At 49.1% G+C, this 26,379-nt stretch overlaps 2 protein-coding genes across 4 annotated transcripts; both read right to left on the bottom strand.

Moving 5' to 3' along the window:
- Positions 1-391: 391 nt before the first annotated feature.
- On the bottom strand, positions 392-7,859 carry LOC144513386 (protein EOLA1). 3 transcript variants are annotated; one of them, XM_078244452.1, is made up of 3 exons: positions 7,766-7,859; positions 5,450-5,710; positions 392-1,159 (listed from the first exon to the last, which is right to left on the bottom strand). In XM_078244452.1, the coding sequence occupies exons 2-3, from the start codon at positions 5,706-5,708 to the stop codon at positions 951-953; spliced, it is 468 nt and encodes a 155-aa protein (XP_078100578.1). In that variant the 5' UTR covers positions 5,709-5,710; positions 7,766-7,859; the 3' UTR covers positions 392-950. The 3 variants fall into 3 exon arrangements, with proteins under 3 accessions (XP_078100578.1, XP_078100581.1, XP_078100579.1); XM_078244455.1 differs by having other exon boundaries at positions 7,742-7,830; XM_078244453.1 differs by having other exon boundaries at positions 7,689-7,780.
- Positions 7,860-17,165: 9,306 nt separating this feature from the next.
- LOC144513385 (actin-binding protein WASF3-like) lies at positions 17,166-26,123 on the bottom strand. Its single transcript, XM_078244451.1, has 10 exons — positions 25,991-26,123; positions 23,106-23,240; positions 22,651-22,804; positions 22,061-22,178; positions 21,927-21,971; positions 21,101-21,225; positions 19,255-19,557; positions 18,791-18,930; positions 18,490-18,708; positions 17,166-17,329 (listed from the first exon to the last, which is right to left on the bottom strand). Exons 1-10 carry the CDS (start codon positions 26,121-26,123, stop codon positions 17,166-17,168), a joined length of 1,536 nt encoding a protein of 511 aa, XP_078100577.1.
- Between the last annotated feature and the right edge of the window lie 256 nt (positions 26,124-26,379).

Genomic DNA, 26,379 nt, shown 5'->3' with positions numbered 1-26,379 from the left:
GTTCATGTCGCGTAATTACGTCACTTCATAACGTTCCCATGGCAACAGGGGGAAATGGCTGCTCTTGTGTGAAGTAAACGCAACATTTTTCAACTTTCTGCTAAGATATATGGGACTTTTTTGCAACAAAATGCGGGGATTATGAAATCATGCAGTGTTCCGTGCCGTCGTCCGTTGGAGGAGCCGTCGGCCTTCATTTTGGCCGACCTGACATGCTCCGTCAGAGACAGGGCAGTCAGACTCAATGAGCCATCTGATTGGTGGAGAGCTAACCAGGAAACGGGGAGCGGGATGAGCGTGACTAGAGTCTCTCAACATCTGACGAACATCTTCTAAACTGACCTTTGTTGATCTGAAATGAAGACAGATTCAGCAGCTGCACGGCCTGTTTCTCCAATATGAGATCGGATTCTGAACGAGACGCCACGACAGTCTGGCTTTGAATTTCTGGAGCAGCCAGACCCACGTGACGCGTTCGTCCAATCAGCTGCCGGTTTTCATTTTTGGGCGACAATCCAGATTAGCACCGCCTGCTGTTATGGAGACGTATTACGTCTCGTCTCTTCGGTGTGTTCTGAGGAACTTGTTGGACCAACTCGGGGAGACTGATGGCCCACTGGCTTTACTGCTGACGGTCGGCCGTCTGGTCAGTGTGTAACTGCCGTCTGGTGGGTGTGTAACGGCCTTTACTCGTCTCGACAGGAATATTTGACTTCAGACTTTATAGAAAGAAATGTAGAAAAAGTGACAGAAACCCATAAAAAACATCTAAAGAATGTAAAGGCAGCAGACGGAGACGTAGTTACTCGTCCGAAGAGGAATCTCTGAACCAGACTTCATAGAAAGAAATGTAGAAACAAGCCTCAAAACCTCAGCAGACCGACACTTATAACTCGTCTGTCTGTCCATCGTCGAGGTAACAACTCTGATAGTCTGTGGCGTGTGCGTCGTCACGGTAACAGCTCTGCGGGGATCTCCACGGTCCAGAGGTCGCGGCCACCCCGGGCGCTCAGCGGCGCCTTCAGCCAGCGCGGGTTGGACAGCTGGGTCAGGTGTTTCTCCTGCAGACCAATCAGAGCAGCCGAGCGCTCCAGCTGCTGAAGCTCCGCCCCCTGCAGGGAGGGGGGGCACTGCCAGGTGCCGCCCACATCCACCAATCCTGAGAGGGGGGGAACCACAGACCAACTATTTTAATAATCAAAATATAACAGAAAATACTGTTTTCCCTAAGTCTTCCCTACTTCCTTCTTTCTTTCCTTCCCTACTTCCTTCATTCCTTCTTTCCTTCCCTAAGTCCTTCCTTCTTTCTTTCCTTCCCTACATCGTTCCTTCCTTCCCTACTTCCTTCTTTCCTTGTCTACGTCCTTCCTTCCTTCCCTACGTCCTTCCTTCCTTCCCTACGTCCTTCCTTCCTTCTTTCCTTCCCTACATCCTTCCTTCTTTCCTTCCCTACAGCCTTCCTTCCTTCTTTCCTTCCCTACGTCCTTCTTTCCTTCCCTACTTCCTTCCTTCCTTCTTTCCTTCCCTACGTCCTTCCTTCCTTCCCTACAGCCTTCCTTCTTTCTTTCCTTGCCTACGTCCTTCCTTCCTTCCCTACTTCCTTCCTTCTCTTTCCTTCCTTCTTTCCTTCCCTATGTCCTTCTTTCCTTCCTTCCTTCTTTCCTTCCCTACGCCCTTCCTTCCCTACGTCCTTCCTTCCCTACGTCCTTCCTTCCCTACGTCCTTCCTTCCTTCTTTCCTTCCCTACTTCCTTCCTTCCCTACGTCCTTCCTTCTTTCTTTCCTTCCCTACATCCTTCCTTCCTTCTTTCCTTCCCTACGTCCTTCCTTCTTTCTTTCCTTCCCTACATCCTTCCTTCCTTCTTTCATTCCCTACGTCCGTCCTTCCTTCTTTCCTTCATTCCCTACTTCCTTCCTTCCTTCCCTATGTCCTTCCTTCTCTTTCCTTCCCTACGTCCTTCCTTCTTTCTTTCTTTCCCTACTTCCTTCCTTCCTTCATTCCTTCCCTACGTCCTTCCTTCCTTCCTTCCCTATGTCCTTCCTTCTCTTTCCTTCCCTACGTACTTCCTTCTCTTTCCTTCCTTCTTTCCTTCCCTACGTCCTTCCTTCCTTCTTTCCTTCCCTACATCCTTCCTTCCTTCCTTCCGTACGTCCGTCCTTCCTTCTTTCCTTCCCTACGTCCTTCTTTCTTTCTTTCCTTCCCTACGTCCTTATTTCCTTCTTTCCTTCCCTACGTCCTTATTTCCTTCTTTCCTTCCCTACGTCCTTCTTTCCTTCTTTCCTTCCCAACGTCCTTCATTCCTTCTTTCCATCCCTACGTCCTTCCTTCTTTCCTTCGCTACTTCCTTCCTTCCTTCCTTCCTTCCTTCCTTCCCTACGTCCTTCCTTCTTTCCTTCCCTACTTCCTTCCTTCTTTCCTTCCCTACGTCCTTCCTTCCTTCTTTCCTTCCCTACGTCCTTCCTTCCTTACGTCCTTCCTTCCTTCCCTACTTCCTTCCTTCTTTCCTTCCCTATGTCCTTCCTTCTCTATGTCCTTCCTTCTTTCTTTCTTTCCTTCCCTACGTCCTTCCTTCTTTCCTTCCCTACGTCCTTCCTTCTTTCTTTCCTTCCCTACTTCCTTCCTTCTTTCCTTCCCTATGTACTTCCTTCCTTCTTTCCTTCCCTACGTCCTTCCTTCCTTACGTCCTTCCTTCCTTCCCTGCTTCCTTCCTTCCTTCTTTCCTTCCCTACGTCCTTCCTTCTTTCCTTCCCCACGTCCTTCCTTCTTTCTTTCCTTCCCTACTTCCTTCCTTCCTTCTTTCCTTCCCTACGTCCTTCCTTGTTTCTTTCCTTCCCTACATCCTTCCGTCCTTCTTTCCTTCCCTACTTCCTTACGTCCTTCCTTCCTTCCCTACTTCCTTCCTTCTTTCCTTCCCTATGTACTTCCTTCCCTATGTCCTTCCTTCTTTCTTTCTTTCTTTCCTTCCCTACGTCCTTCTTTCTTTCCTTCCCTACGTCTTTCCTTCCTTCCCTACTTCCTTCCTTCTTTCCTTCCCCATCGTCCTTCCTTCCTTCTCTTCCTTCCCTATCCTCCTTCCTTCTTTCTTCTTTCCTTCCCTCGTCCTTCCTTCTTCCTTCCTTCCCTACGTCCTTCTCTCGCCCTTCCTTCCCTTCCTTCTTCCTTCCTATGTCCCCTTCCCTTATTCCTTCCTTCCTTCTCCCCTCTATCCTTCCTTCTTTCCTTCCCTACGTCTTTCCTTCCTTCCCTACTTCCTTCCTTCTTTCCTTCCCTACATCCTTCTTCGTTCTTTCCTTCCCTACGTCTTTCCTTCCTTTCCTACTTCCTTCCTTCTTTCCTTCACTACATCCTTCTTCGTTCTTTCCTTCCCTACATCCTTCCTTCTTTCTTTCCTTCCCTACGTCCTTCCTTCTTTCTTTCCTTCCCTACGTCCTTCCTTCTTTCTTTCCTTCCCTACGTCCTTCCTTCCTTACGTCCTTCTTTCCTTCCCTACGTCCTTCCTTCCCTACTTCCTTCCTTCCTTGCTTACGTCCGTCCTTGTTTCTTTCCTTCCCTACTTCCTTCTTTCCTTCCCCACGTCCTTCCTTCCTTCCCTACGTCCTTCCTTCCTTCTTTCCTTCCCTCTCTTTCCTTCCTTCTTTCCTTCCCTAAGTCCTTCCTTCCTTCCCTACTTCCTTCTTTCCTTATTTCCTTTCTACGTCCTTCCTTCTTTCTTTCCTTCCCTACTTCCTTCCTTCCTTACATCCTTCCTTCCTTCTTTCCTTCCCTTCGTCCTTCCTTGTTTCTTTCCTTCCCCACGTCCTTCCTTCCTTCCTTCCCTACTTCCATCCTTCCTTCTTTCCTTCCCTATGTCCTTCTTTCCTTCCCTACTTCCTTCCTTCCTTCCGTCCTTCCCTACTTCCTTCTTTCCTTCCCTACGTCCTTCCTTCTTTCCTTCCCTACTTCCTTCCTTCCTTCCCTACTTCCTTCCGTCCTTCCTTCCTTCCCTACTTCCTTCTTTCCTTCCCTACTTCCTTCCTTCCCTACTTCCTTCTCTTTCCTTCCTTCTTTCCTTCCCTACGTCCTTCCTTCCTTCCCTACTTCCTTCCTTCTTTCTTTCCTTCCCTACTTCCTTCCTTCCTTCTTTCCTTCCCCACGTCCTTCCTTCCTTCCCTACTTCCTTCCTTCCTTTCCTACGTCCTTCCTTGTTTCTTTCCTTCCCTACTTCCTTCCTTCTTTCCTTCCCCACGTCCTTTCTTTCCTTCCCTACGTCCTTCCTTCCTTCTTTCCTTCCCTACGTCCTTCCTTCCTTCTTTCCTTCCCTACGTCCTTCCTTCTCTTTCCTTCCTTCCTTCTTTCCTTCCCTATGTCCTTACCCTTCTTCTTCCTTCTTTCCTTCCCTACGTCCTTCCTTGTTTCTTTCCTTCCCTACTTCCTTCTTTCCTTCCCCACGTCCTACCTTCCTTCCCTACTTCCTTCCTTCCTTCTTTCCTTCCCTATGTACTTCCTTCCCTACGTCCTTCCTTCTTTCCTTCCCTACGTCCTTCCTTCTTTCTTTCCTTCCCTACTTCCTTCTTTACGTCCTTCCTTCCTTCCCTTCTTTCCTTCCTTCCTTCTTTCCTTCCTTACGTCCTTCCTTCTTTCTTTCCTTCCCTACTTCCTTCCTTCCTTTCCTACGTCCTTGTTTCCTTCCTTCCCTACTTCCTTCTTTCCTTCCCCACGTCCGTCCTTCCTTCCCTACTTCCATCCTTCCTTCTTTCCTTCCCTATATACTTCCTTCCCTATGTCCTTCTTTCCTTCCTTCCCTACTTCGTTCCTTCCTTCCGTCCTTCCCTACGTCCTTCCTTCTTTCTTTCCTTCCCTACTTCCTTCCTTCCTTACGTCCTTCCCTACTTCCTTCCTTCCTTCCCTACTTCCTTCTTTCCTTCCCTACGTCCTTCCTTCCTTCCCTACTTCCTTCTTTCTTTCCTTCCCCACGTCCTTCCTTTCTTCCCTACTTCCTTCCTTCCTTCCCTACGTCCTTCCTTGTTTCTTTCCTTCCCTACTTCCTTCCTTCTTTCCTTCCCCACGTCCTTCCTTCCTTCCCTACTTCCTTCCTTCCTTCTTTCCTTCCCTATGTACTTCCTTTCCCACTTCCTTCCTTCCTTCCCTACTTCCTTCCTTCCTTCTTTCCTTGCCTATGTACTTTCTTCCCTATGTCCTTCCTTCTTTCCCTACGTCCTTCCTTCTTTCCTTCCCTACATCCTTCCTTCCTTCTTTCCCTACGTCCTTCCTTCTTTCTTTCCTTCCGTACTTCCTTCCTTCCTTCTTTCCTTCCCTATGTCCTTCCTTCTTTCTTTCCTTCCCTACGTCCTTCCTTCTTTCTTTTCTTCCCTCCTACTTCCTTCCCTACTTCTTACTTAAAAAGGAAGAGAAGGCAACAAACGCGAATGTGGCAACAAAAACATTAAAAACGTGAATCTTTATTACCCACCAGCCACCACACCCCGGCCAAACCTCTCTCCGGACTGGAGGAGCGCTTGTATCTGAGGCGGGGTCAGCCCCAGAGGGCCGCTCAGCACCGTCTGCCACTCGTCTCCGTCCCAGTCCCGCTGGGCGATGTGCACCGCTAGCGTCTGGTTCTCCAGAGCGCTGAGCAGCGGCCGCCAGCGGCTCTCCACCGTCTTCACGCCGTCCAGAACCAGCCCGGCATACGGCTGCCGGAACGACAGGCACCACACCTGCACCGCCATGTCTGCAAGACAAACACACCTCACACATATTTAGGCTTTATTTCTCCGGGGTTTTCCCATAGACATATATACACTGGAGCACCAGACCCCATTGGTCTGGACGGAGACCAGTGGAGTCACTTTCCCGGTGATGGCTGAGCGTTACTGAGCAGCCTCCAACTGAGCTTGAAGACGTAGATGTGACGTGAGCAACCTGTCTGAAAGTTGGAAGTCTTCTGGTAGCTGTGCCAAGAGAAATCTCAATCATTCCCAATCTAGCAGAGACGGAGAGCGTAGGTATATGTAAGGAGATAACATAGACACAGGCTCATTATTGATCACTAAAATGATAGTTAACATTAGTCATTACACTTAAACAGCTGATGGAAGTCCAAACTGCCTGAGAGCTTCTCCTGTACTATACGGTAACTCCTCTACTATGAGACAGGAAATCTCGTGGTTATGACCCAATCGTTAGCCTATTGTTATAAAAACGTCTGCTACGGAGCCATAACGTGAGCTACAAGGTAATGGAGCCTTTTATACATTGTCGTGTTTCTTTAGAAATAAACAACGGACAAATAGAGTCTTTAAACGCTTCAGATGTAAAGGTATTCTCTGTCAAAGTGACGTCAGAATGAATGGCCGTCAATGGGATGCTAACGGGGGGTGATGGCTTGGTAGCATCAAAATGGCGCCATAGGAGCTACGCGGTCCGAGGAGAAGCTTACCCCCCTTGGGTTTTCCCATCCTGGACTCTGTCTCCATGTTTCATGACTCTGAAGTTGGCATCCGATTCGCAGCTTCCGATTCGGCAGTTACGGGGAAATTTAAGGGAAACTTAAACCTTCTGATTCACAGCGTGTAGACCACATTAGACCAGGTTCAGATCCAAAACCACTACACCTAGACTTGTCAAATCTGGACTAACTTATTCTAGAGAGGCTAACTATTCTTAAAATGCAAGAATGGGAGATTTTACTGTTTTTTTCATATGTAGACCACATTGGACCATGTCCAGATCCAAAACCAATCTAATGTGATCTACATATGATTGCATTTTCACAAATAGAATAACAAATCACAAATCACAAATCTGAAACTGTGTTTTTAAGAATCTTTAGCCTCTCTAGAATAAGTTAGTCCAGATTTGACAAGTCTAGGTGTAGTGGTTTTGGATCTGCACCTGGTCTAATGTGGTCTAGACGTTGTGAATCAGAAGGTTTAAGTTTCCCTTAAATTTCCCCTTAACTGCTGAATCGGAAGCTGTGAATCGGATGCCAACTTAAGCGTCGTCCATGTTTGTGTGTCTGAGAGTCTGATGGAACAACAATCTGTGAAACTGGTCCAGTATTAAACCAGAACCAAGCTGTAATGTTACCCTACAGGACTAATGTTCAGCAGCAGTTAGTAACAAGCTGTAATGTTACCCTACAGGACTAATGTTCAGCAGCAGTTAGTAACAAGCTGTAATGTTACCCTACAGGACTAATGTTCAGCAGCAGTTAGTAACAAGCTGTAATGTTACCCTACAGGACTAATGTTCAGCAGCAGTTAGAGTCACTAAAAGTTCTGTTGTTGCTGCTGACAGACTCAGATTATTATTCTAAGTGTCTGACATTATGGGATGGATCCCTACAGAGATAGACCTTTTAGTTAGAGTAAGATCCTTTTAGTTTAACATGAAACAGCCCCAAAATCACCATCCCCAAACCCACCAGACTCCATGTAAATAATCAGTACTTTTATCATCGTAAAACACACTTCATTCAAAGTGGACAGAAACTAAATAAAACTATTAAAAGCCGTCTTGGTTCATCTTTCCACTGTTCCAACAATCACCACTCTGGTTTGGTTGAAATAAACCCTTAATTCAGCCATTTACATGTACAGATATGCTGGCTCTATACACGCTAAAAGTCCTGATTATTTACATGGAGTCTGGTGATGGTGATTCGGGGCTGTTTCTGTTATAAACGCACGTCTGTTACAAACGTTTACTTTTATTATTTCATCCTAATCGATAGATGTGCAGATCGTGAATTCACACTGACGGACAGAAAGTCTTCAGGACTCACAACTCGCTCCGGACTCCACTGCTCCTCCAGCTGATTTAGCCTAGCTTTAGCATTAGCCGTCTCTGCTTAGCTTCCGCTCCTGGGGGAAGGTTCTTCTTCTGCGGCTGAAATGTCTGCAGCTCCGCGGCTCTGCTGCCCTCCACAGTTGAGGCGGGTTACCATGGTTACTGTGGTTCAACTGCTAGGAAACATTTATTTATTTATCCAAGTTTTATTTTTAATATAAACGGTTATTCTTACAAAGAAAAACAAACTGACGCCAAATGAAGAAACAGACAGCTGTTAATATAATATTAATATATAATAATAATTATACTTATTTCACAGTGTGTCTATCTGTGTGTGTGTGTGTGTGTGTGTGTGTGTGTGTGTGTACAGCCTCATGTTGCAGCGTGATAATGTACAGCCCCATGTTGCATGATAATGTACGGACCCATGTTGCAGCGTGATAATGTACGGCCCCATGTTGCAGCGTGATAATGTACGGACCCATGTGTCATGATAATGTACAGATCCATGTTGCATGATAATGGATGGCCCCATGTTGCAGCGTGATAATGTACAGACCCATGTTGCATGATAATGGATGGCCCCATGTTGCAGCGTGATAATGTACAGACCCATGTTGCATGATAATGTACGGCCCCATGTCGCAGTGTGATAATGTACGGCCCCATGTTGCATGATAATGTACGGCCACATGTTGCAGCGTGATAATGTACGGCCCCATGTCGCAGTGTGATAATGTACGGCCCCATGTTGCATGATAATGTACAGACCCATGTTGCATGATAATGTACGGCCCCATGTTGCAGCGTGATAATGTACGGACCCATGTTGCAGCGTGATAATGTACGGCCCCATGTTGCAGCGTGATAATGTACGGCCCCATGTTGCATGATAATGTACGGCCCCATGTCGCAGTGTGATAATGTACGGCCACATGTTGCAGCGTGATAATGTACGGCCACATGTTGCAGCGTGATAATGTACGGACCCATGTTGCAGCGTGATAATGTACAGACCCATGTTGCATGATAATGTACGGCCCCATGTTGCATGATAATGTACGGCCCCATGTTGCATGATAATGTACGGCCCCATGTTGCAGTGTCATAATGTACGGACCCATGTTGCATGATAATATACGTCCCCCATGTTGCATGATAATATACAGACCCATGTTGCATGATAATGTACGGACCCATGTTGCATGATAATATACGTCCCCATGTTGCATGATAATATACAGACCCATGTTGCATGATAATGTACGGACCCATGTTGCATGATAATGTACGGACCCATGTTGCATGATAATGTACAGACCCATGTTGCAGCTTAATAATGTACGGACCCATGTTGCATGATAATATACGGACCACATGTTGCATGATAATGTACGGCCCCATGTTGCAGTGTCATAATGTACGGACCCATGTTGCATGATAATATACGTCCACATGTTGCATGATAATATACAGACCCATGTTGCATGATAATGTACAGACCCATGTTGCAGCATGATAACGTCACGGACCCATGTTGCATGATAATGTACGGCCACATGTTGCAGCGTGATAATGTACGGACCCATGTTGCAGCGTGATAATGTACAGACCCATGTTGCATGATAATGAATGGCCCCATGTTGCAGCGTGATAATGTACAGACCCATGTTGCATGATAATGTACGGACCCATGTTGCATGATAATGTACGGCCCCATGTTGCATGATAATGTACGGCCCCATGTTGCATGATAATGTACGGCCCCATGTCGCAGTGTGATAATGTACGGCCCCATGTTGCATGATAATGTACGGCCACATGTTGCAGCGTGATAATGTACGGCCACATGTTGCAGCGTGATAATGTACGGACCCATGTTGCAGCGTGATAATGTACAGACCCATGTTGCATGATAATGGATGGCCCCATGTTGCAGCGTGATAATGTACGGACCCATGTTGCATGATAATGTACGGCCCCATGTTGCATGATAATGTACGGCCCCATGTTGCATGATAATGTACGGCCCCATGTCGCAGTGTGATAATGTACGGCCCCATGTTGCATGATAATGTACGGCCACATGTTGCAGCGTGATAATGTACGGACCCATGTTGCAGCGTGATAATGTACAGACCCATGTTGCATGATAATGTACGGCCCATGTTGCATGATAATGTACGGACCCATGTTGCATGATAATGTACGGCCCCATGTTGCATGATAATGTACGGACCCATGTTGCATGATAATATACGTCCCCATGTTGCATGATAATATACAGACCCATGTTGCATGATAATGTACGGCCCCATGTTGCATGATAATATACGTCCCCATGTTGCATGATAATATACAGACCCATGTTGCATGATAATGTACGGCCCCATGTTGCATGATAATGTACGGACCCATGTTGCATGATAATGTACAGACCCATGTTGCAGCTTAATAATGTACGGACCCATGTTGCATGATAATGTACGGACCCATGTTGCATGATAATGTACGGCCCCATGTTGCAGTGTCATAATGTACGGACCCATGTTGCATGATAATATACGTCCACATGTTGCATGATAATATACAGACCCATGTTGCATGATAATGTACAGACCCATGTTGCAGCATGATAATGTACAGACCCATGTTGCATGATAATGTACGGCCACATGTTGCAGCGTGATAATGTACGGACCCATGTTGCAGCGTGATAATGTACAGACCCATGTTGCATGATAATGAATGGCCCCATGTTGCAGCGTGATAATGTACAGACCCATGTTGCAGCATGATAATGTACGGACCCATGTTGCATGATAATGTACGGACCCATGTTGCATGATAATGTACGGCCCCATGTTGCAGTGTCATAATGTACGGACCCATGTTGCATGATAATATACAGACCCATGTTGCATGATAATATACAGACCCACGTTGCATGATAATGTACGGCCCCATGTTGCATGATAATGTACAGACCCATGTTGCAGCATGATAATGTACGGACCCATGTTGCATGATAATGTACAGACCCATGTTGCAGCATGATAATGTACGGCCCCATGTTGCATGATAATGTACAGACCCATGTTGCAGCATGATAATGTACGGACCCATGTTGCATGATAATATACAGACCCATGTTGCATGATAATATACAGACCCATGTTGCATGATAATGTACGGCCCCATGTTGCAGCGTCATAATGTACGGACCCATGTTGCATGATAATATACGTCCCCATGTTGCATGATAATATACAGACCCATGTTGCATGATAATGTACGGCCCCATGTTGCATGATAATGTACAGACCCATGTTGCAGCGTCATAATGTACGGACCCATGTTGCACGATAATGTACAGACCCATGTTGCGTGATAATGTACGGACCCATGTTGCAGCGTCATAATGTACGGACCCATGTTGCACGATAATGTACAGACCCATGTTGCGTGATAATGTACGGCCCCATGTTGCATGATAATGTACGGACCCATGTTGCATGATAATGTACGGCCCCATGTTGCAGCGTGATAATGTACGGACCCATGTTGCACGATAATGTACGGCCCCATGTTGCATGATAATGTACAGCCCCATGTTGCAGCGTCATAATGTACGGACCCATGTTGCATGATAATGTACAGACCCATGTTGCATGATAATGTACGGACCCATGTTGCTTGATAATGTACGGCCCCATGTTGCATGATAATGTACGGCCCCATGTTGCATGATAATGTACGGACCCATGTTGCATGATAATGTATGGCCCCATGTTGCAGCGTGATAATGTACCTACCCATGCTGCATGATAATGTATGGCCCCATGTTGCAGCGTGATAATGTACGGCCCCATGTTGCAGCATGATAATGTACGGCCTCAGGTTGCAGCGTGATAATGTACGGCCCCATGTTGCAGCGTGATAATGTACGGCCTCATGTTGCAACGTGATAATGTACGGCACCATGTTGCAGCGCGATAATGCTCTTCTCCCGACTGGTTTCAGCAAGAGTTTGATATATCGTTGATCTGGTTGGTTGATTTGGCCGTCCATCACCAACATAGGTGGTGATAGACAGATGGTTTATCCAATCAGCTAACCAGGATTTTCCCAAAAGTTCTCCAACGGAAAGTTCCCAGATGGATATGCCGAGCAAATGCCAAGCAATCCATCTGGTGGAGTCAGGTTAGCTCACTTGTAACGCTGTGAAAGTTTGAGCGAGTGTGCCAAGAGTTGAACGTGCACAGAGTGCAGAGGTTGAGAGCGAGGGAGACATGACCGGAGCGCAGCAGCGTCTACCTGCGAGCAGAGGAAGAGGTTTTCAGAGGGCACATGAGTAAACTACATGAGAGGGGTTATTATTGCACGTTAATATGGATAACGGCAAACATGCATACACATAATACATTTATTGAGCACAGTTTTTCTTCGGGAACCGTCACCTTATCGTGGTGGAGAGGTTTGTGTGTCCCTATGAACCTGAGGGCTGTGTTGTCTGGAGCTTTGTGCTCCTGGTAGGGTCTCCCAAGGCAAAGTGGTCTCAGGTGAGGGGCCAGACAAAGAATGGTTCAAAAACCCTATGAGTGACCGAGGAAGAGATGGAGTGACCCTGCCCGGAGGAAGCCCGGGGCCCCCGTCTGGAGCCAGGCCCAGATGGAGGGCTCGTCAGCGAGCGTCTGGTGGCCGGGTTTGCCACGGAGCCCGGCCGGGCACAGCCCGAAAAATCTACGTGGCATACATCTCTCCATCCCATGGGCCCACCACCTGTGGGAGGAACCGCTGGGGTCGGGTGCACTGCCACATGGGTGGCAGTGAAGGTCAGGGACCTCGACAGACCAGTCCCGGGCAGCAAATGTTGGCTCTGGGGACGTGGAATGTCACCTCTCTGTGGGGGAAGGAGCCGGAACTTGTGCGGGAGGTGGAGCGCTACCGGTTAGATCTGGTGGGGCTTACCTCTACGCACAGTCTTGGTTCTGGAACCATACTCCTGGATAGGGGTTGGACTCTTTTCTTCTCCGGAGTTGCCCAGGGTGTGAGGCGCCGGGCGTTTGTGGGGATACTCACAAGCCCCCGGCTGAGCACTGCTACGTTGGAGTTTAACCCGGTGGACGAGAGGGTCGCCTCCCTACGCCTGCGGGTTGTGGGGGGGAAACTCTGACTGTTGTTTGTGCATATGCACCAAACAAGAGTTCGGAGTATGCGGCCTTCTTGGAGACCTTGAGTGGAGTCCTGCATGGGGCTCCAGTGGGGGACTCCATAGTTCTGCTGGGGGACTTCAACGCGCATGTGGGCAATGATGGAGACACATGGAGAGGCGTGATTGGGAGGAACGGCCTCCCTGATCTAAACCAGAGTGGTTGTTTGTTGTTGGACTTCTGTGCTAGTCATGGATTGTCTATAACGAACACCATGTTCGAACATAGGGATGCTCATAAGTATACTTGGTACCAGAGCACCCTAGGCCAAAGGTCAATGATCGATTTTATAATTGTTTCATCTGATCTGAGACCGTATGTTTTAGACACTCGGGTGAAGAGAGGGGCGGAGCTGTCAACCGATCACCATCTGGTGGTGAGTTGGGTCAGGGGGTGTATTGTAAATTGGGAACGTCTGTAGGAGGCCCCTGTCCGACAGACTTTCAACTCACACCTCCGGTGGAGCTTTTCGTGCATCCCTGTGGAGGCTGGGGGCATTGAACCCGAGTGGACAATGTTCGAAGTTTCCATTGCTGAAGCTGAGGCGAGGAGCTGTGGTGTTAGGGTCTTAGGTGCCTCAAGGGGTGGTAACCCACAAACACCGTGGTGGACACCGGTGGTCAGGGAAGCCGTCCGACTGAAGAAGGAGTCTTTCCGGGATATGTTATCCAAGAGGACTCCGGAGGCAGTTGCAAGGTACCGAAGGGCCCGAAGGGCTGCAGCCTCTGCCGTGAAAGAGACAAAGCAGCGGGTGTGGGAGAAGTTTGGAGAAGACATGGAGAAGGACTTTCGGTCGGCACCAAGGTGCTTCTGGAAAACCGTTCGCCACCTCAGGAGGGGGAAGCAGTGAACCATCCAAGCTGTGTACAGTAAGGATGGGACGCTGTTGACCTCAACTGAGGAGGTAATAGGGCGGTGGAAGGAGCACTTTGAGGAACTCCTAAATCCAACTAATACGCCCTCTATGGTAGAGGCAGAGCTGGAGGATGATGGGGGATTGTCGTCAATTTCCCTGGTGGAAGGTAGTTAAACAACTCCACAGTGGCAAAGCCCCAGGGATTGATGAGATCCGTCCAGAAATGCTTAAAGCTCTGGGTGTGGAGGGGTTGTCTTGGTTGACACGCCTCTTCAACATTGCGTGGAAGTCTGGGACGGTGCCTAAGGAGTGGCAGACCGGGGTGGTGGTTCCCCCTTTTTTAAAAAAGGGGGGACCAGAGGGTGTGTGCCAATTACAGGGGTATCACACTTCTCAGCCTCCCCGGTAAAGTCTACTCCAAGGTGCTGGAAAGGAGGGTTCGGTCGATAGTCGAACCTCAGGTTGAAGAGGAACAATGCGGATTCCGTCCTGGTCGTGGAACAACGGACCAGATCTTTACTCTCGCAAGGATCCTGGAGGGAGCCTGGGAGTATGCCCAACCGGTCTACATGTGTTTTGTGGATCTGGAGAAAGCGTATGACCGGGTGCCCCGGGAGATACTGTGGGAGGTGCTGCGGGAGTACGGGGTGAGGGGGGTCCCTTCTCAGGGCCATCCAATCTCTGTACGACCAAAGCGAGAGCTGTGTCCGGGTTGCAGTAAGTCGGACTCGTTTCAGGTGAGGGTTGGCCTCCGCCAAGGCTGCGCTTTGTCACCAATCCTGTTTGTAGTATTTATGGACAGGATATCGAGGCGTAGTCGGGGTGGAGAGGGGTTGCAGTTCGGTGGGCTGGGGATCTCATCGCTGCTTTTTGCAGATGATGTGGTCCTGATGGCATCATCGGCCTGTGACCTTCAGCACTCACTGGATCGGTTTGCAGCCGAGTGTGAAGCGGCTGAGATGAGGATCAGCACCTCTCTCGGATGGTTCTCAGCAGGAAACCGATGGAGTGCCTTCACCAGGTAGGGAATGAATCCTTACCCCAAGTGAAGGAGTTCAAGTACCTTGGGGTCTTGTTCGTGAGTGAGGGGACAATGGAGCGGGAGATTGGTTGGAGAATCGGCGCAGCGGGTGCGGTATTACATTCAATTTATCGCACCGCTGTGATGGAAAGAGAGCTGAGCCAGAAGGCAAAGCTCTCAATCTACCGGTCAGTTTTTGTTCCTACCCTCACCTATGGTCATGAAGGCTGGGTCATGACCGAAAGAACAAGATCCAAGGTACAAGCGGCCGAAATGGATTTCCTCAGGAGGGTAGCTGGTGTCTCCCTTAGAGATAGGGTGAGAAGCTCAGTTATCCGTGAGGAGCTCGGAGTAGAGCTGCTGCTCCTTCGCGTTGAAAGGAGCCAGTTGAGGTGGTTCCCTAGGGAGGTGTTCCAGGCACATCCAGCTGGGAGGAGGCCTCGGGGAAGACCCAGGACTAGGTGGAGGGATTATATCTCCAACCTGGCCTGGGAACGCCTCGGGATCCCCCAGTCGGAGCTGGTTAATGTGGCTCGGGAAAGGGAAGTTTGGGGTCCCTTGCTGGAGCTTTAGATTTAGACAGATCTGTGAACAATATTTGAGAGAAATAAGCCTTTTGTGTTCATTGAAAAAGTCTTAGAACTTTGAGTTCAGATCATGAAAAATGGGACCAAAAACAAAAAAGTTCTTTCACGTTTGAGGACACTTATTCACAGTTTTAGTTTGAAATTAATTTATTAGTCCACCAACATGCAGAATCACAGATCAATAACTCCTCTCCAGCCAATCACAGACGCAGCAGGACAGGAAGTAGGTTCTTCATTTACGACCAATTGCAGAACGGATCTAAACAAAACAGTAGCTGATGTCATTGTTTTTCTGCTTCCTGTTTTTACAGGCGAGCTGTGATGTCACACACAATGCATCCTGGGAAATCACCACACAGCGGTTACACTAAAAATACCATGGCAACGCTGAAACCACACGCCACTGATTACACTCCAACAGGTCACATGACGATGATGAAGTTAAAGAATTAATAAATAATTAGAAAAAATACTTAAAAAATACTCAGAAAACACAACATAATAAATAAAATATAAAATCTGTAAAATATAAAAAAATGAACAAATTAAAATCTGAAATTTTTTTTAACAACGAGCAGCAAAATAAATCAGTGAATATATAAAGAAATGAGCTCTGATCCGCGTAACAACTTTTACAAACACTTCTAGAAAAGCCGTTAGAAACATCAAACAGGAAGTCCTTTATGACAGGAAGTCAGAAACATCAAACAGGAAGTCCTTTATGACAGGAAGTCAGAAACATCAAACAGGAAGTCAGAAACCTTTTCAGGAAGGAAAGCCACCAGGAAACATTTTCACCGCTGTGGCCTCTACGTGATCCTCTGGCGCCAAATAGTCACATTATCATTAGGGACACGTTCATCTCTAAACGGCATGCAGCATGTTGCTATGGTTACCATGTTGAAGGACGTGTCTAGACATTACGGGGCTGAACGTGGACCTGGTTCTGGATGATCTAGATATTTCGGGGCTGAACGTGGGCCTGGTTCTGGATGATCTGGATATTTCGGGGCTGAATGTGGACCTGGTTCTGGATGATCTAGATATTTCGGGGCTGAACGTGGCCCTGGTTCTGGATGATCTAGAGATTTCGGGGCTGAACGTGGTCCTGGTTCTGGATGATCTGGATATTTCGGGGCTGAACGTGGCCCTGGTTCTGGATGATCTAGATATTTCAGGGGCTGAACGTGGTCCTGGTTCTGGGTTATCTAGCTATTTTGGGGCTGAACGTGGTCCTGGTTCTGGATGATCTAGATATTTCGGGGCTGAACGTGGCCCTGGTTCTGGATGATCTGGATATTTCGGTGCTGGACGTGGCCCTGGTTCTGGATGATCTAGACATTTTGGGGCTGAACGTGGCCCTGGTTCTGGATGATCTGGATATTTCGGGGCTGAACCTGGTCCTGGTTCTGGGTTACCTAGATATTTTGGGGCTGAACGTGGCTCTGGTTCTGGATGATCTAGATATTTCGGGGCTGAACGTGGTCCTGGTTCTGGATGATCTAGATATTTCGGGACTGAACATGGTCCTGGTTCTGGATGATCTAGATATTGTGGGACTGAACATGGTCCTGGTTCTGGATGATCTAGATATTGTGGGACTGAACGTGGTCCTGGTTCTGGATAACATAGATATTTCGGGGCTGTGTTTGAGTGTTTGACTGCAGCAGTTTCCGTGATGTTTTACTTCCTGTGTGAGTTTGGGTTCTGACCCGTCAGTCGGACCACTCCTGGTCCTCGGGTTCAGAGTCGTCCTCTGATTCGCTGTACTCCACCGCGATGCGGCGCGACAGGATGGTGGCGACATCATTTCCTGTCGGCTCTCGTTTCTTGGCCTCTTCCTGTTCACGCTGCTCCTGAACCTTCCTGAGCTGGATCCCTGCAGACCGGAGGAGACAAGCTCATCCAGTCACCTCCGAGTATCATCATATATATATATATATATATATATATATATATATATATATATATATATATATATATATATATATAAATACATCTTTATTCTACAACAACTGGATCTAACCCTAACCCATAATCATAGGAACTAGATATGTTATAGAATACATACGGTCTGTAATGCCCTCAGGTCTGTTCAGAATATCCAATATAATAATATATAATAATATAATAATCATATGGAGGAAACCGTGTTGACAGCTGTCACTGTTTCCCTGTTTCCGTAACAACAAGAACAACTGGAGAAGGTGCCGATAGAAAGACTAGTGTCGCCTTTGGGTTATCTAACGTTAGCACCGCTCAGAGACTGTAGCAGCGGCTGTTGTTATGGCAACAGAAGATGTCCTCGGCTGCCCAAAACGCTGCCAGCTTTGTTTTAAACTTAAACTACAAAGCATCCTAGTAAAGAAGATTAAACAATGTTTTTATAGTTTGGGGGGAGGGGGGTCCAATCTGGGTCCAATGTCCCAAAGTATTAAATTAGCTAAAAGTAATGAATTAATGGTAGAAATAAGACAGTTAGCTAAATGTAACAGAGGGCCTCCAGAGCCAGGATGTAACTCAGCTTGAGTTCTAACAAACATCAACACAGTATTCTACACAGCTGTTATACAGCTAACAGCTAACGGCTAACAGCTAACATCTAACAGCTGACGACTAACAGCTAACGTCTAACAGCTAACAGCTAACGGCTAACACCTAACGACTAACAGCTAACGTCTAACAGCTAACAGCTAATGCTAATTGCTAACAGCTAATGGCTAACAACTAACAGCTAATGGCTAACAGCTAACGGCCAACAGCTAACAGCTAACAGCTAAAGGCCAACAGCTAACAGCTAACGGCCAACAGCTAACTGCCAACAGCTAACGCCTAACAGCTAACGGCCAACAGCTAACAGCTAACAGCTAACAGCTAACGGCTAACAGCTAACGGCTAACAGCTAACTGCCAACAGCTAACGCCTAACAGCTAACGGCCAACAGCTAACGGCTAACGGCCAACAGCTAACGGCCAACACTAACGGCTAACAGCTAACAGCTAACGGCCAACAGCTAACGGCCAACAGCTAATGGCTAACCTCTGCGTATGGCGGCCAGCAGGTCGCTGCGTGCGTCGTTCACTGGCGCGTTGATTCCACCGGGGGGCTTCCTGCCGTCCGTTGCCGGGGGCAGCGGCGGTGCGGCCGTGGCCGGGGGCGGAGCCTGGCCTCCGGGCCGGGAGGGGGAGGGGATGTAGTTAGCCGGGGGGGGCGGGGGAGGGGAGGGGCTGTAGGGGCGAGAGAGGACGGCAGCGCCACCTGGGGGGGAGACAGCCATCAGAATCACGGGAAACACAACACAAGTTAGAAACACAACACAAGTTAGAAACAAAACGGTTACCTTGGTTACCAGGAACAGCTGTTGGGTGCAGCGGTGTTGCCATGGCAGCAGGGTGGGTGGAGCTGTTGGGGAACGCCATCTGACCCGCTGACGGCATGAGAGGGGGGGGGGGGGGGGGGGCCGGAGGGATCTGATGGTCACTGAGGATAGGCGAAGGTCAGAGGTCAAACACCAATCAGAGAGAGGGACAGTGTGTGTCTCTGTGTGTGTGTGTGTGTGTGTGTGTGTGTGTGTGTGCGTGTGTGTGTGTGTGTGTCTGTGTGTGTGTGTGTGTGTGTGTGTGTGTGTGTGTGTGTGCGTGTGTGTGTCTCTGTGTGTGTGTGTGCGTGTGTGTGTCTCGGTGTGTGTGTGTGTGTGTGTGTGTGTGGGTGTGTGTGTGTGTGTCTGTGTGTCTCTGTGTGTGTGTGTGTGTGTGTGTGTGTGTGTGTGTGTGTGTGTGTGTGTGTGTGTGTGTGTGTGTGTACTTGGCCTCCTTGGCAGCGTGTGTCCGTGCTCCGTTCTGATTGGCCGAGCCGGCAAGAGGGGGCGGGTGCTGGTGATGATGTGGCTGGTTGCGGCCCAGAGAGTGCTGGCGGCCTGTTGCTGTGGCGACCGCAGAGGAAACAGAAGAGGGTCTGAGGGCGCGGTCCAGCGACTGAGTCTGACCACCGCCACCCAGCGCTGCGGTGACGGGATCCTTCCCATCATGCACCGGGGCGTCATGGTGGAGGGAGCTGGAGGGGGAGGAGTCACACGGGTCAGAACAGCCAGAAAACCCTTCACCCATTCTTTAAGAAGGGTGATGGACACATTATTCACAGGTTAGAGATGGCAGAATCAGCCAAAAGGCTGATCTTCATGTGTAGTCACCTGGCCTGGATGTATGAAAAGACTTTTCAAAATACAAAGAAACAAGAACGAACAGGAAGACACAGCACAGGAGCAGAATTACAACGGCAAACTACAAAGGTTAGGAAAGACTAGGAGTCTAAGGCTACGTTCACACCCCAAGTCTTAAAGCTTAATTCGGGTGTTTTGCTCAGATCTGATTCTTTGTTTGTCTGATCACATTACCTTTTAAATGTGGCCTATATCAGATTCCAGTGTGAACTGTTTGGGGTTTTGAACTGACCCACATGCTCAATAGACCAATACCAATGACATCAGACGCAGCACGCTGCTGACCTAAAGTTGGGGAGGTCATGGAGGAAGTCAGCATTTACACTTTTATTTCTAAATGTTTGTGTAATGGCAGCCGTAACATTAATGAGCAGGTGCTGAGGAGGTCTAACACCTCCCTCTCCCTCCATCTTGCTGCATCACTGTTCTCCATGTTGTAGCCTAGTCTAGTTTTTAATGTCACTGTCTGTGTCTCGGGCTAACTCCCGCTGGAGCATAACTGTGACAAATGTCGATGTAGATTGACATAAAAGTTGCATCAAATCCTCCTTGGTTGTTCACACTGACAGACCTGGGTCTGATTCAGGACCACATATGGAAGTGGTCTAAATCTGATTTGAGTGTCACACTACTTCTGATGAAGTCTGACCTGGTCACTTGACCCCAAAAAAATAAGATTTGGGCCACTTTTGCCTGCAGTCTGAACGTAGCCTAAGGGTGAGTGTACGTACCTGTCAGGTGACATGGAGCCATCAGAGGGAGTGTATGTACCTGTCAGGTGACATGGAGCCGGCAGAGGGAGTGTACCTACCTGTCAGGTGACATGGAGCCGTCAGGGAGTACGCACCTGTCAGGTGACATGGAGCCAGCAGAGGGAGTGTACGTACCTGTCAGGTGACATGGAGCCGTCAGGGTGTACGCACCTGTCAGGTGACATGGAGCCAGCAAAGGGAGTGTACGTACCTGTCAGGTGACATGGAGCCAGCAGAGGGAGTGTACGCACCTGTCAGGTGACATGGAGCCAGCAGAGGGAGTGTACGCACCTGTCAGGTGACATGGAGCCAGCAGAGGGAGTGTACGTACCTGTCAGGTGACATGGAGCCGTCAGGGTGTACGCACCTGTCAGGTGACATGGAGCCGTCAGGGTGTACGCACCTGTCAGGTGACATGGAGCCAGCAAAGGGAGTGTACGTACCTGTCAGGTGACATGGAGCCAGCAGAGGGAGTGTACGCACCTGTCAGGTGACATGGAGCCAGCAGAGGGAGTGTACGTACCTGTCAGGTGACATGGAGCCGTCAGGGTGTACGCACCTGTCAGGTGACATGGAGCCAGCAAAGGGAGTGTACGTACCTGTCAGGTGACATGGAGCCAGCAAAGGGAGTGTACGTACCTGTCAGGTGACATGGAGCCAGCAGAGGGAGTGTACGCACCTGTCAGGTGACATGGAGCCGTCAGAGGTGTGGTAAGGTGACGGGGTGATTCGAGCGTCTGGGCGGAGCTCCTTGTCATATGCCATCAGGTTCCACTCCTGTCGCCGGTTCCGAGCTTTCCGAACCTTCACGAGAACACAGACCTTTAATACGTAGGGCAACCTGCACAACCATCGGCTCACTTCCATCTTTATAAATACTGTTTAAGGTTGTACATTTTTATTTGCCACTTATATATGGTTGTAAATTGTTTCCTGTGTATATTTCTGTAATAGTTGTTCTTGTATTCCATCCTATTTATTATTTCTTGTATATTCTGTGTGCTGTGTATCTGATATTTGCTGCTGTAGCACTGACATTTACGAACTTGGGACCATAAAGTCCAGAGCCAGACCGATATATCGGCGGGCTGATATTAACGGCCAATATTAGGCATTGTCCAAACTATCGGTATCGGCATTTATAATGGCCAATAAACAAATATTTAAAGAATAAAATAAAAATGGACGAAACCCCCTTCAACAACCATGTTGTGAGTGTTGGCGTTGCATAGTTTGTCCACCAGAGGGTGCTCTACAACGTCCCTGTTGGCAACACTGGATTTTAGCCCAAAACAATCACAAAAACCTCCACATTGTTCTGGAAGGACTGGTTTATGTTTTGTTACGCGTTTGTTTTTGTTTTTTTAAATATATATCGGCCGATATATTGGAATATCGGATTTTTAAGTCAACAAATATTTGTATCGATATCGGCCTTAAAAATCCTGTATCGGTCGGGGGCTAAAGTCTTTCTAATCTAATCTAAAGTTAGATAAACTATTTACCTTCTTCACCTCCCGGCCTGAAGACTCCTCCACATGCTTCTGCTCCTGGAGTGAACAAACAGAGCTTTTCATTCTGTTGTAGTTTTTAGATAAGATGAGAAGATGTAAAGAAAGAGGGGAACAGCTGGACGGACCTTCTGTCGTCTCTTCTCTTTGCGTTTGTTCTCGGTGGCCTGAAGCATCTTCTCCCTCCACAGGCTGAAGAAGTAGGACGGGTCGGTGTAGAACTTCAGACCGTCCTTCTTATCGTCCCTACACACACACACACACACACACACACACACACACACACACACATGCACAGACACACATGCGCACACACACACACACATGCACACATACACACGCACACACACGCACACACACACACACACACACACACACACACACACACACACAGACACGCACACACGCACACACACACACACACACACACACACACATGCACACACACATGGGTGTAACTGACCTGTAGGGGGTCAGGATGTTAAGGGGGGGGGGGTGTAACTGACCTGTAGGGGGTCAGGATGGTGAGAGGGAGGGTGTAACTGACCTGTAGGGGGTCAGGATGGTGAGAGGGGGGGGTGTAACTGTCCTGTAGGGGGACAGGATGTTGAGGGTGGGGGGGGTGTAACTGACCTGTAGGGGGTCAGGATGGTGAGAGGGGGGGGTATAACTGTCCTGTAGGGGGACAAGATGTTGAGCGGGGGGGGGCGTAACTGACCTGTAGGGGGTCAGGATGTTGAGGGGAGGGGGCTTGTCGCTGCGTTGGTACATCTCCAGGACAGGGTTGAGGATGGAGCTCCGGGACACCACCTGCTGGTCCTGGATGGTACTGCTCCTGAAAGCTTTCCTCATGTTGATGTCCTGCAGAGAAACTACAGCACAAACAGGATGGATGGATGGATAGATGGATGGATAGATGGATGGATGGAGGGAGGGAGGGATGGATGGATGGATGGATGCATAGATGGATGGATGGATGGATAGATGGATGGATGCATAGATGGATGGATGGAGGGAGGGATGGATGGAGGGATGGATGGATGGATGGATGATAGATGATAGATGGATGGATGGATAGATGGATGGATGGATGGATAGATGGATGGATGGATAGATGAATAGTTGGATAGATGGATAGATAGATAGATAGATAGATAGATAGATGTTCCTCACCTTCCTCCACGGTGGAGTCCAGCTGAGTGACTTTGACAGCCAGCAGGTCGACTCTCTCCTGCAGACCGCTCATCCTCACGTAGAAGGTGTTGGCCTCGCTGAACAGCTCGCTGAAGATGTCCTCTGCATGGCGGCCTGCAACAGACAGTACACCTCAGTATTATTATGTGTCTCCCTTTAGACAAACTTGTATTGGATAAGGGAAAGTTGCTGCATGGACAAAACATCAGAACAAAAAACATGGCGGACAGTAACACCATGGCAAAAACACCAAAACATAGACAGTGTGCAAAGGATCAACTCTGCTAAAATATACTAATTCTTCAAAACGCATCCAAACATACTGCTGCTAACGTGCCGACCATATTCAGATGCCTGTACACATATGTTACACAATTATAAAAAGCATAAATATCAGAACCTATTGCTCATGTTATGGATAACTAACCCAAACAGACCAACATGGCGGCTCGTTTGGAGACTCGAATTCAAAGGGAGACAGTTCAGTGAAATGTGTTTCTGAAAACATGTTCTGTGAGAAATAATGAGCAGCTGCTGAATCTGTCTTCTTTTCAGGTCGACAACGGTGACTTTAGAAGATGTTCAGGAGTTTTCCAGAGGCAGGGGGTCCAGCTGGATGCCCCTGGTTTACATAAAGCAGCCTGGATTCAACTTTATGCAAATAAGGGGCGGGGATCTCGACACCCAGTCTCTGGACAGATGCTGTTACGCTCCCAGAATGCATTGCACGGCTGCTCACAGAGATAACGAATGGAAAGCATGGAAATGACACTGACAGTAGGCACGAACCGTAACAGTGATAAGCATCAGCACTGAGTGAGTCTGTATCATGGAAAAACATTTCCAGGAAAGACTTCCTCTCTCTGAGTAAGGTAGAGTTACCCTGCCCGGAGGAAGCAGGAGATTAGTCGGAGAATCGGCGCAGCAGGTGCGGTATTACATTACATTTATCGCACCGTTGTGACGAAAAGAGAGCTGAGCCAGAAGGCAAAGCTCTCGGAATACCGGTCAGTTTTCGTTCCTACCCTCACTGGCTGGGTCATGACCGAAAGAACAAGATCCAGGGTACAAGCGGCCAAAATGGGTTTCCTCAGGAGGGTAGCTGGCGTCTCCCTTAGAGATAGGGTGAGAAGCTCAGTTATCCGTGAGGAGCTCGGAGTAGAGCCGCTGCTCCTTTGCGTCGAAAGCAGCCAGTTGAGGTGGTTTGGGCATCTGGTAAAGATGCCCCCTGGGTTTTCGTTTGCAGGATGGTAGGGGAAGACTCATGAATATTCATTAGGGAACTCATCCCTGATTGTGATTGGCTAACCCTAACATTCTTACCCTAACCATAACCAATCCCACTGCTCTTGCCTAAACATAACCAATCCCACCAGAGCAGGTGGAGGAGTAGAGTACTAGCCATTCAGAGGGAGCTTAGGGCGGGTTTTTCCCCTACCATCCTGCAACAAAACATTTCGCCCCCTGGGCATCTGGTAAGGATGCCCCCTGGGCGCCTCCCTAGGGAGGTGTTCCAGGCACGTCCAGCTGGGAGGAGGCCTCGGGGAAGACCCAGGACTAGGTACAGGGATTATATCTCCAACCTGGCCTGGGAACGCCTCGGGATCCCCCAGTCGGAGCTGGTTAATGTGGCTCGGGAAAGGGAAGTTTGGGGTCCCCTGCTGGAGCTGCTACCCCCGCGACCTGACCCCGGATAAGCGGATGAAGATGGATGGTTATGCAAGCGCACTAAAGAACTCTGCATAACATAACTACATCCTGTCGTCATACATACATACATGAGCTGTGTCTCCCTACAGTTGTAACTGATTGGTTTGAAGACCCAGGACTAAGTGGAGGGACGTCCAGCTGGGAGGAGGTCTCGGGGAAGACCCAGGACAAGGTGGAGGGACGTCCAGCTGGGAGGAGGCCTCGGGGAAGACCCAGGACAAGGTGGAGGCACGTCCAGCTGGGCAGAGGCCTCGGGGAAGACCCAGGACTAGGTGGAGGGACGTCCAGCTGGGAGGAGGCCTCGGGGAAGACCCAGGACTAGGTGGAGGGACGTCAAGCTGGGAGGAGGCCTCGGGGAAGACCCAGGACTAGGTGGAGGGACGTCCAGCTGGGAGGAGGCCTCGGGGAAGACCCAGGACTAAGTGGAGGCCTCGGGGAAGACCCAGGACTAGGTGGAGGGACGTCCAGTTGGGAGGAGGCCTCGGGGAAGACCCCAGACTAGGTGGAGGGACGTCCAGCTGGGAGGAGGCCTCGGGGAAGACCCAGGACTAGGTGGAGGGACGTCCAGCTGGGAGGAGGCCTCGGGGAAGACCCAGGACTAGGTGGAGGGACGTCCATCTGGGAGGACACGAGGAAGACCCAGGACTAGGTGGAGGGACATCCAGCTGGGAGGACGTCTCGGGGAAGACCCAGGACTAGTTGGAGGGACGTCCAGCTGGGAGGAGGTCTCTGGGAAGACCCAGGACTAGTTGGAGGGACGTCCAGCTGGGAGGAGGTCTCTGGGAAGTCCCAGGACTAGGTGGAGGGATTATATCTCCAACCTGGCCTGGGAATGCCTCAGGATCCCCCAGTCAGAGCTGGTTAACGTGGCTCGGGAAAGGGAGGTTTGGGGTCCCCTGCTAGAGCTGCTGCCCCAGGTAAGCGGATGAAGATGGATGGATGGACTTCCTCTCTCTGTGTGTTTCTGTTCTAATACTCCATTCTCTTCGGGAAACAACAACCGTACACATGTTCCACCAGAACAAGTTTCTTCCTGTGACTATTTAGCAGAGCCACCGTGGCTGTGTCTGGAGCTCAGCGCCACTCAAGACCTTAGTGATTGGTTTAAAGAAATGCCAATAAACCAGAGTGTGGAGATGGAGACTATTACTCACTGAGTCCTCCGAGTTGCTTGATGACGGCGGCCAACGTGCTGTTGGTGACACACTCCAGCTCACTGGCGACGCCATCAGGCAGGGCGCCACGACACAGATACCTGGGCTCAATGATCCGCTTTACCAACGGCATGATCTGAGAGGGGGGGGGGAGACAGAGAGGGAGGGGGGGGCAGAGAGAGAGAGAGGGGGGGGGGAGAGACAGAGAGGGGAGGCAGAGAGAGAGAGAGAGGGGGGGGGGAGACAGAGAGGGGGGTTAGATGTCTGTTGTTTGAACTTTTCCAACACCAGGGGCGATTCTAGGATCAGACCTTTATGACAATGTGACACGGATATAGTGCCCCCCCCCCCCATGCTATGTAATATGAACAACGTGTACAGATATGTGC

Source organism: Sander vitreus, unplaced genomic scaffold (assembly GCF_031162955.1).
Source record: "Sander vitreus isolate 19-12246 unplaced genomic scaffold, sanVit1 ctg238_1, whole genome shotgun sequence".
Taxonomy (NCBI): domain Eukaryota; kingdom Metazoa; phylum Chordata; class Actinopteri; order Perciformes; family Percidae; genus Sander; species Sander vitreus.
The sequence above is the reverse complement of the archived record's forward strand: the minus strand, read 5'-3'. Positions and strand labels throughout refer to the sequence as shown.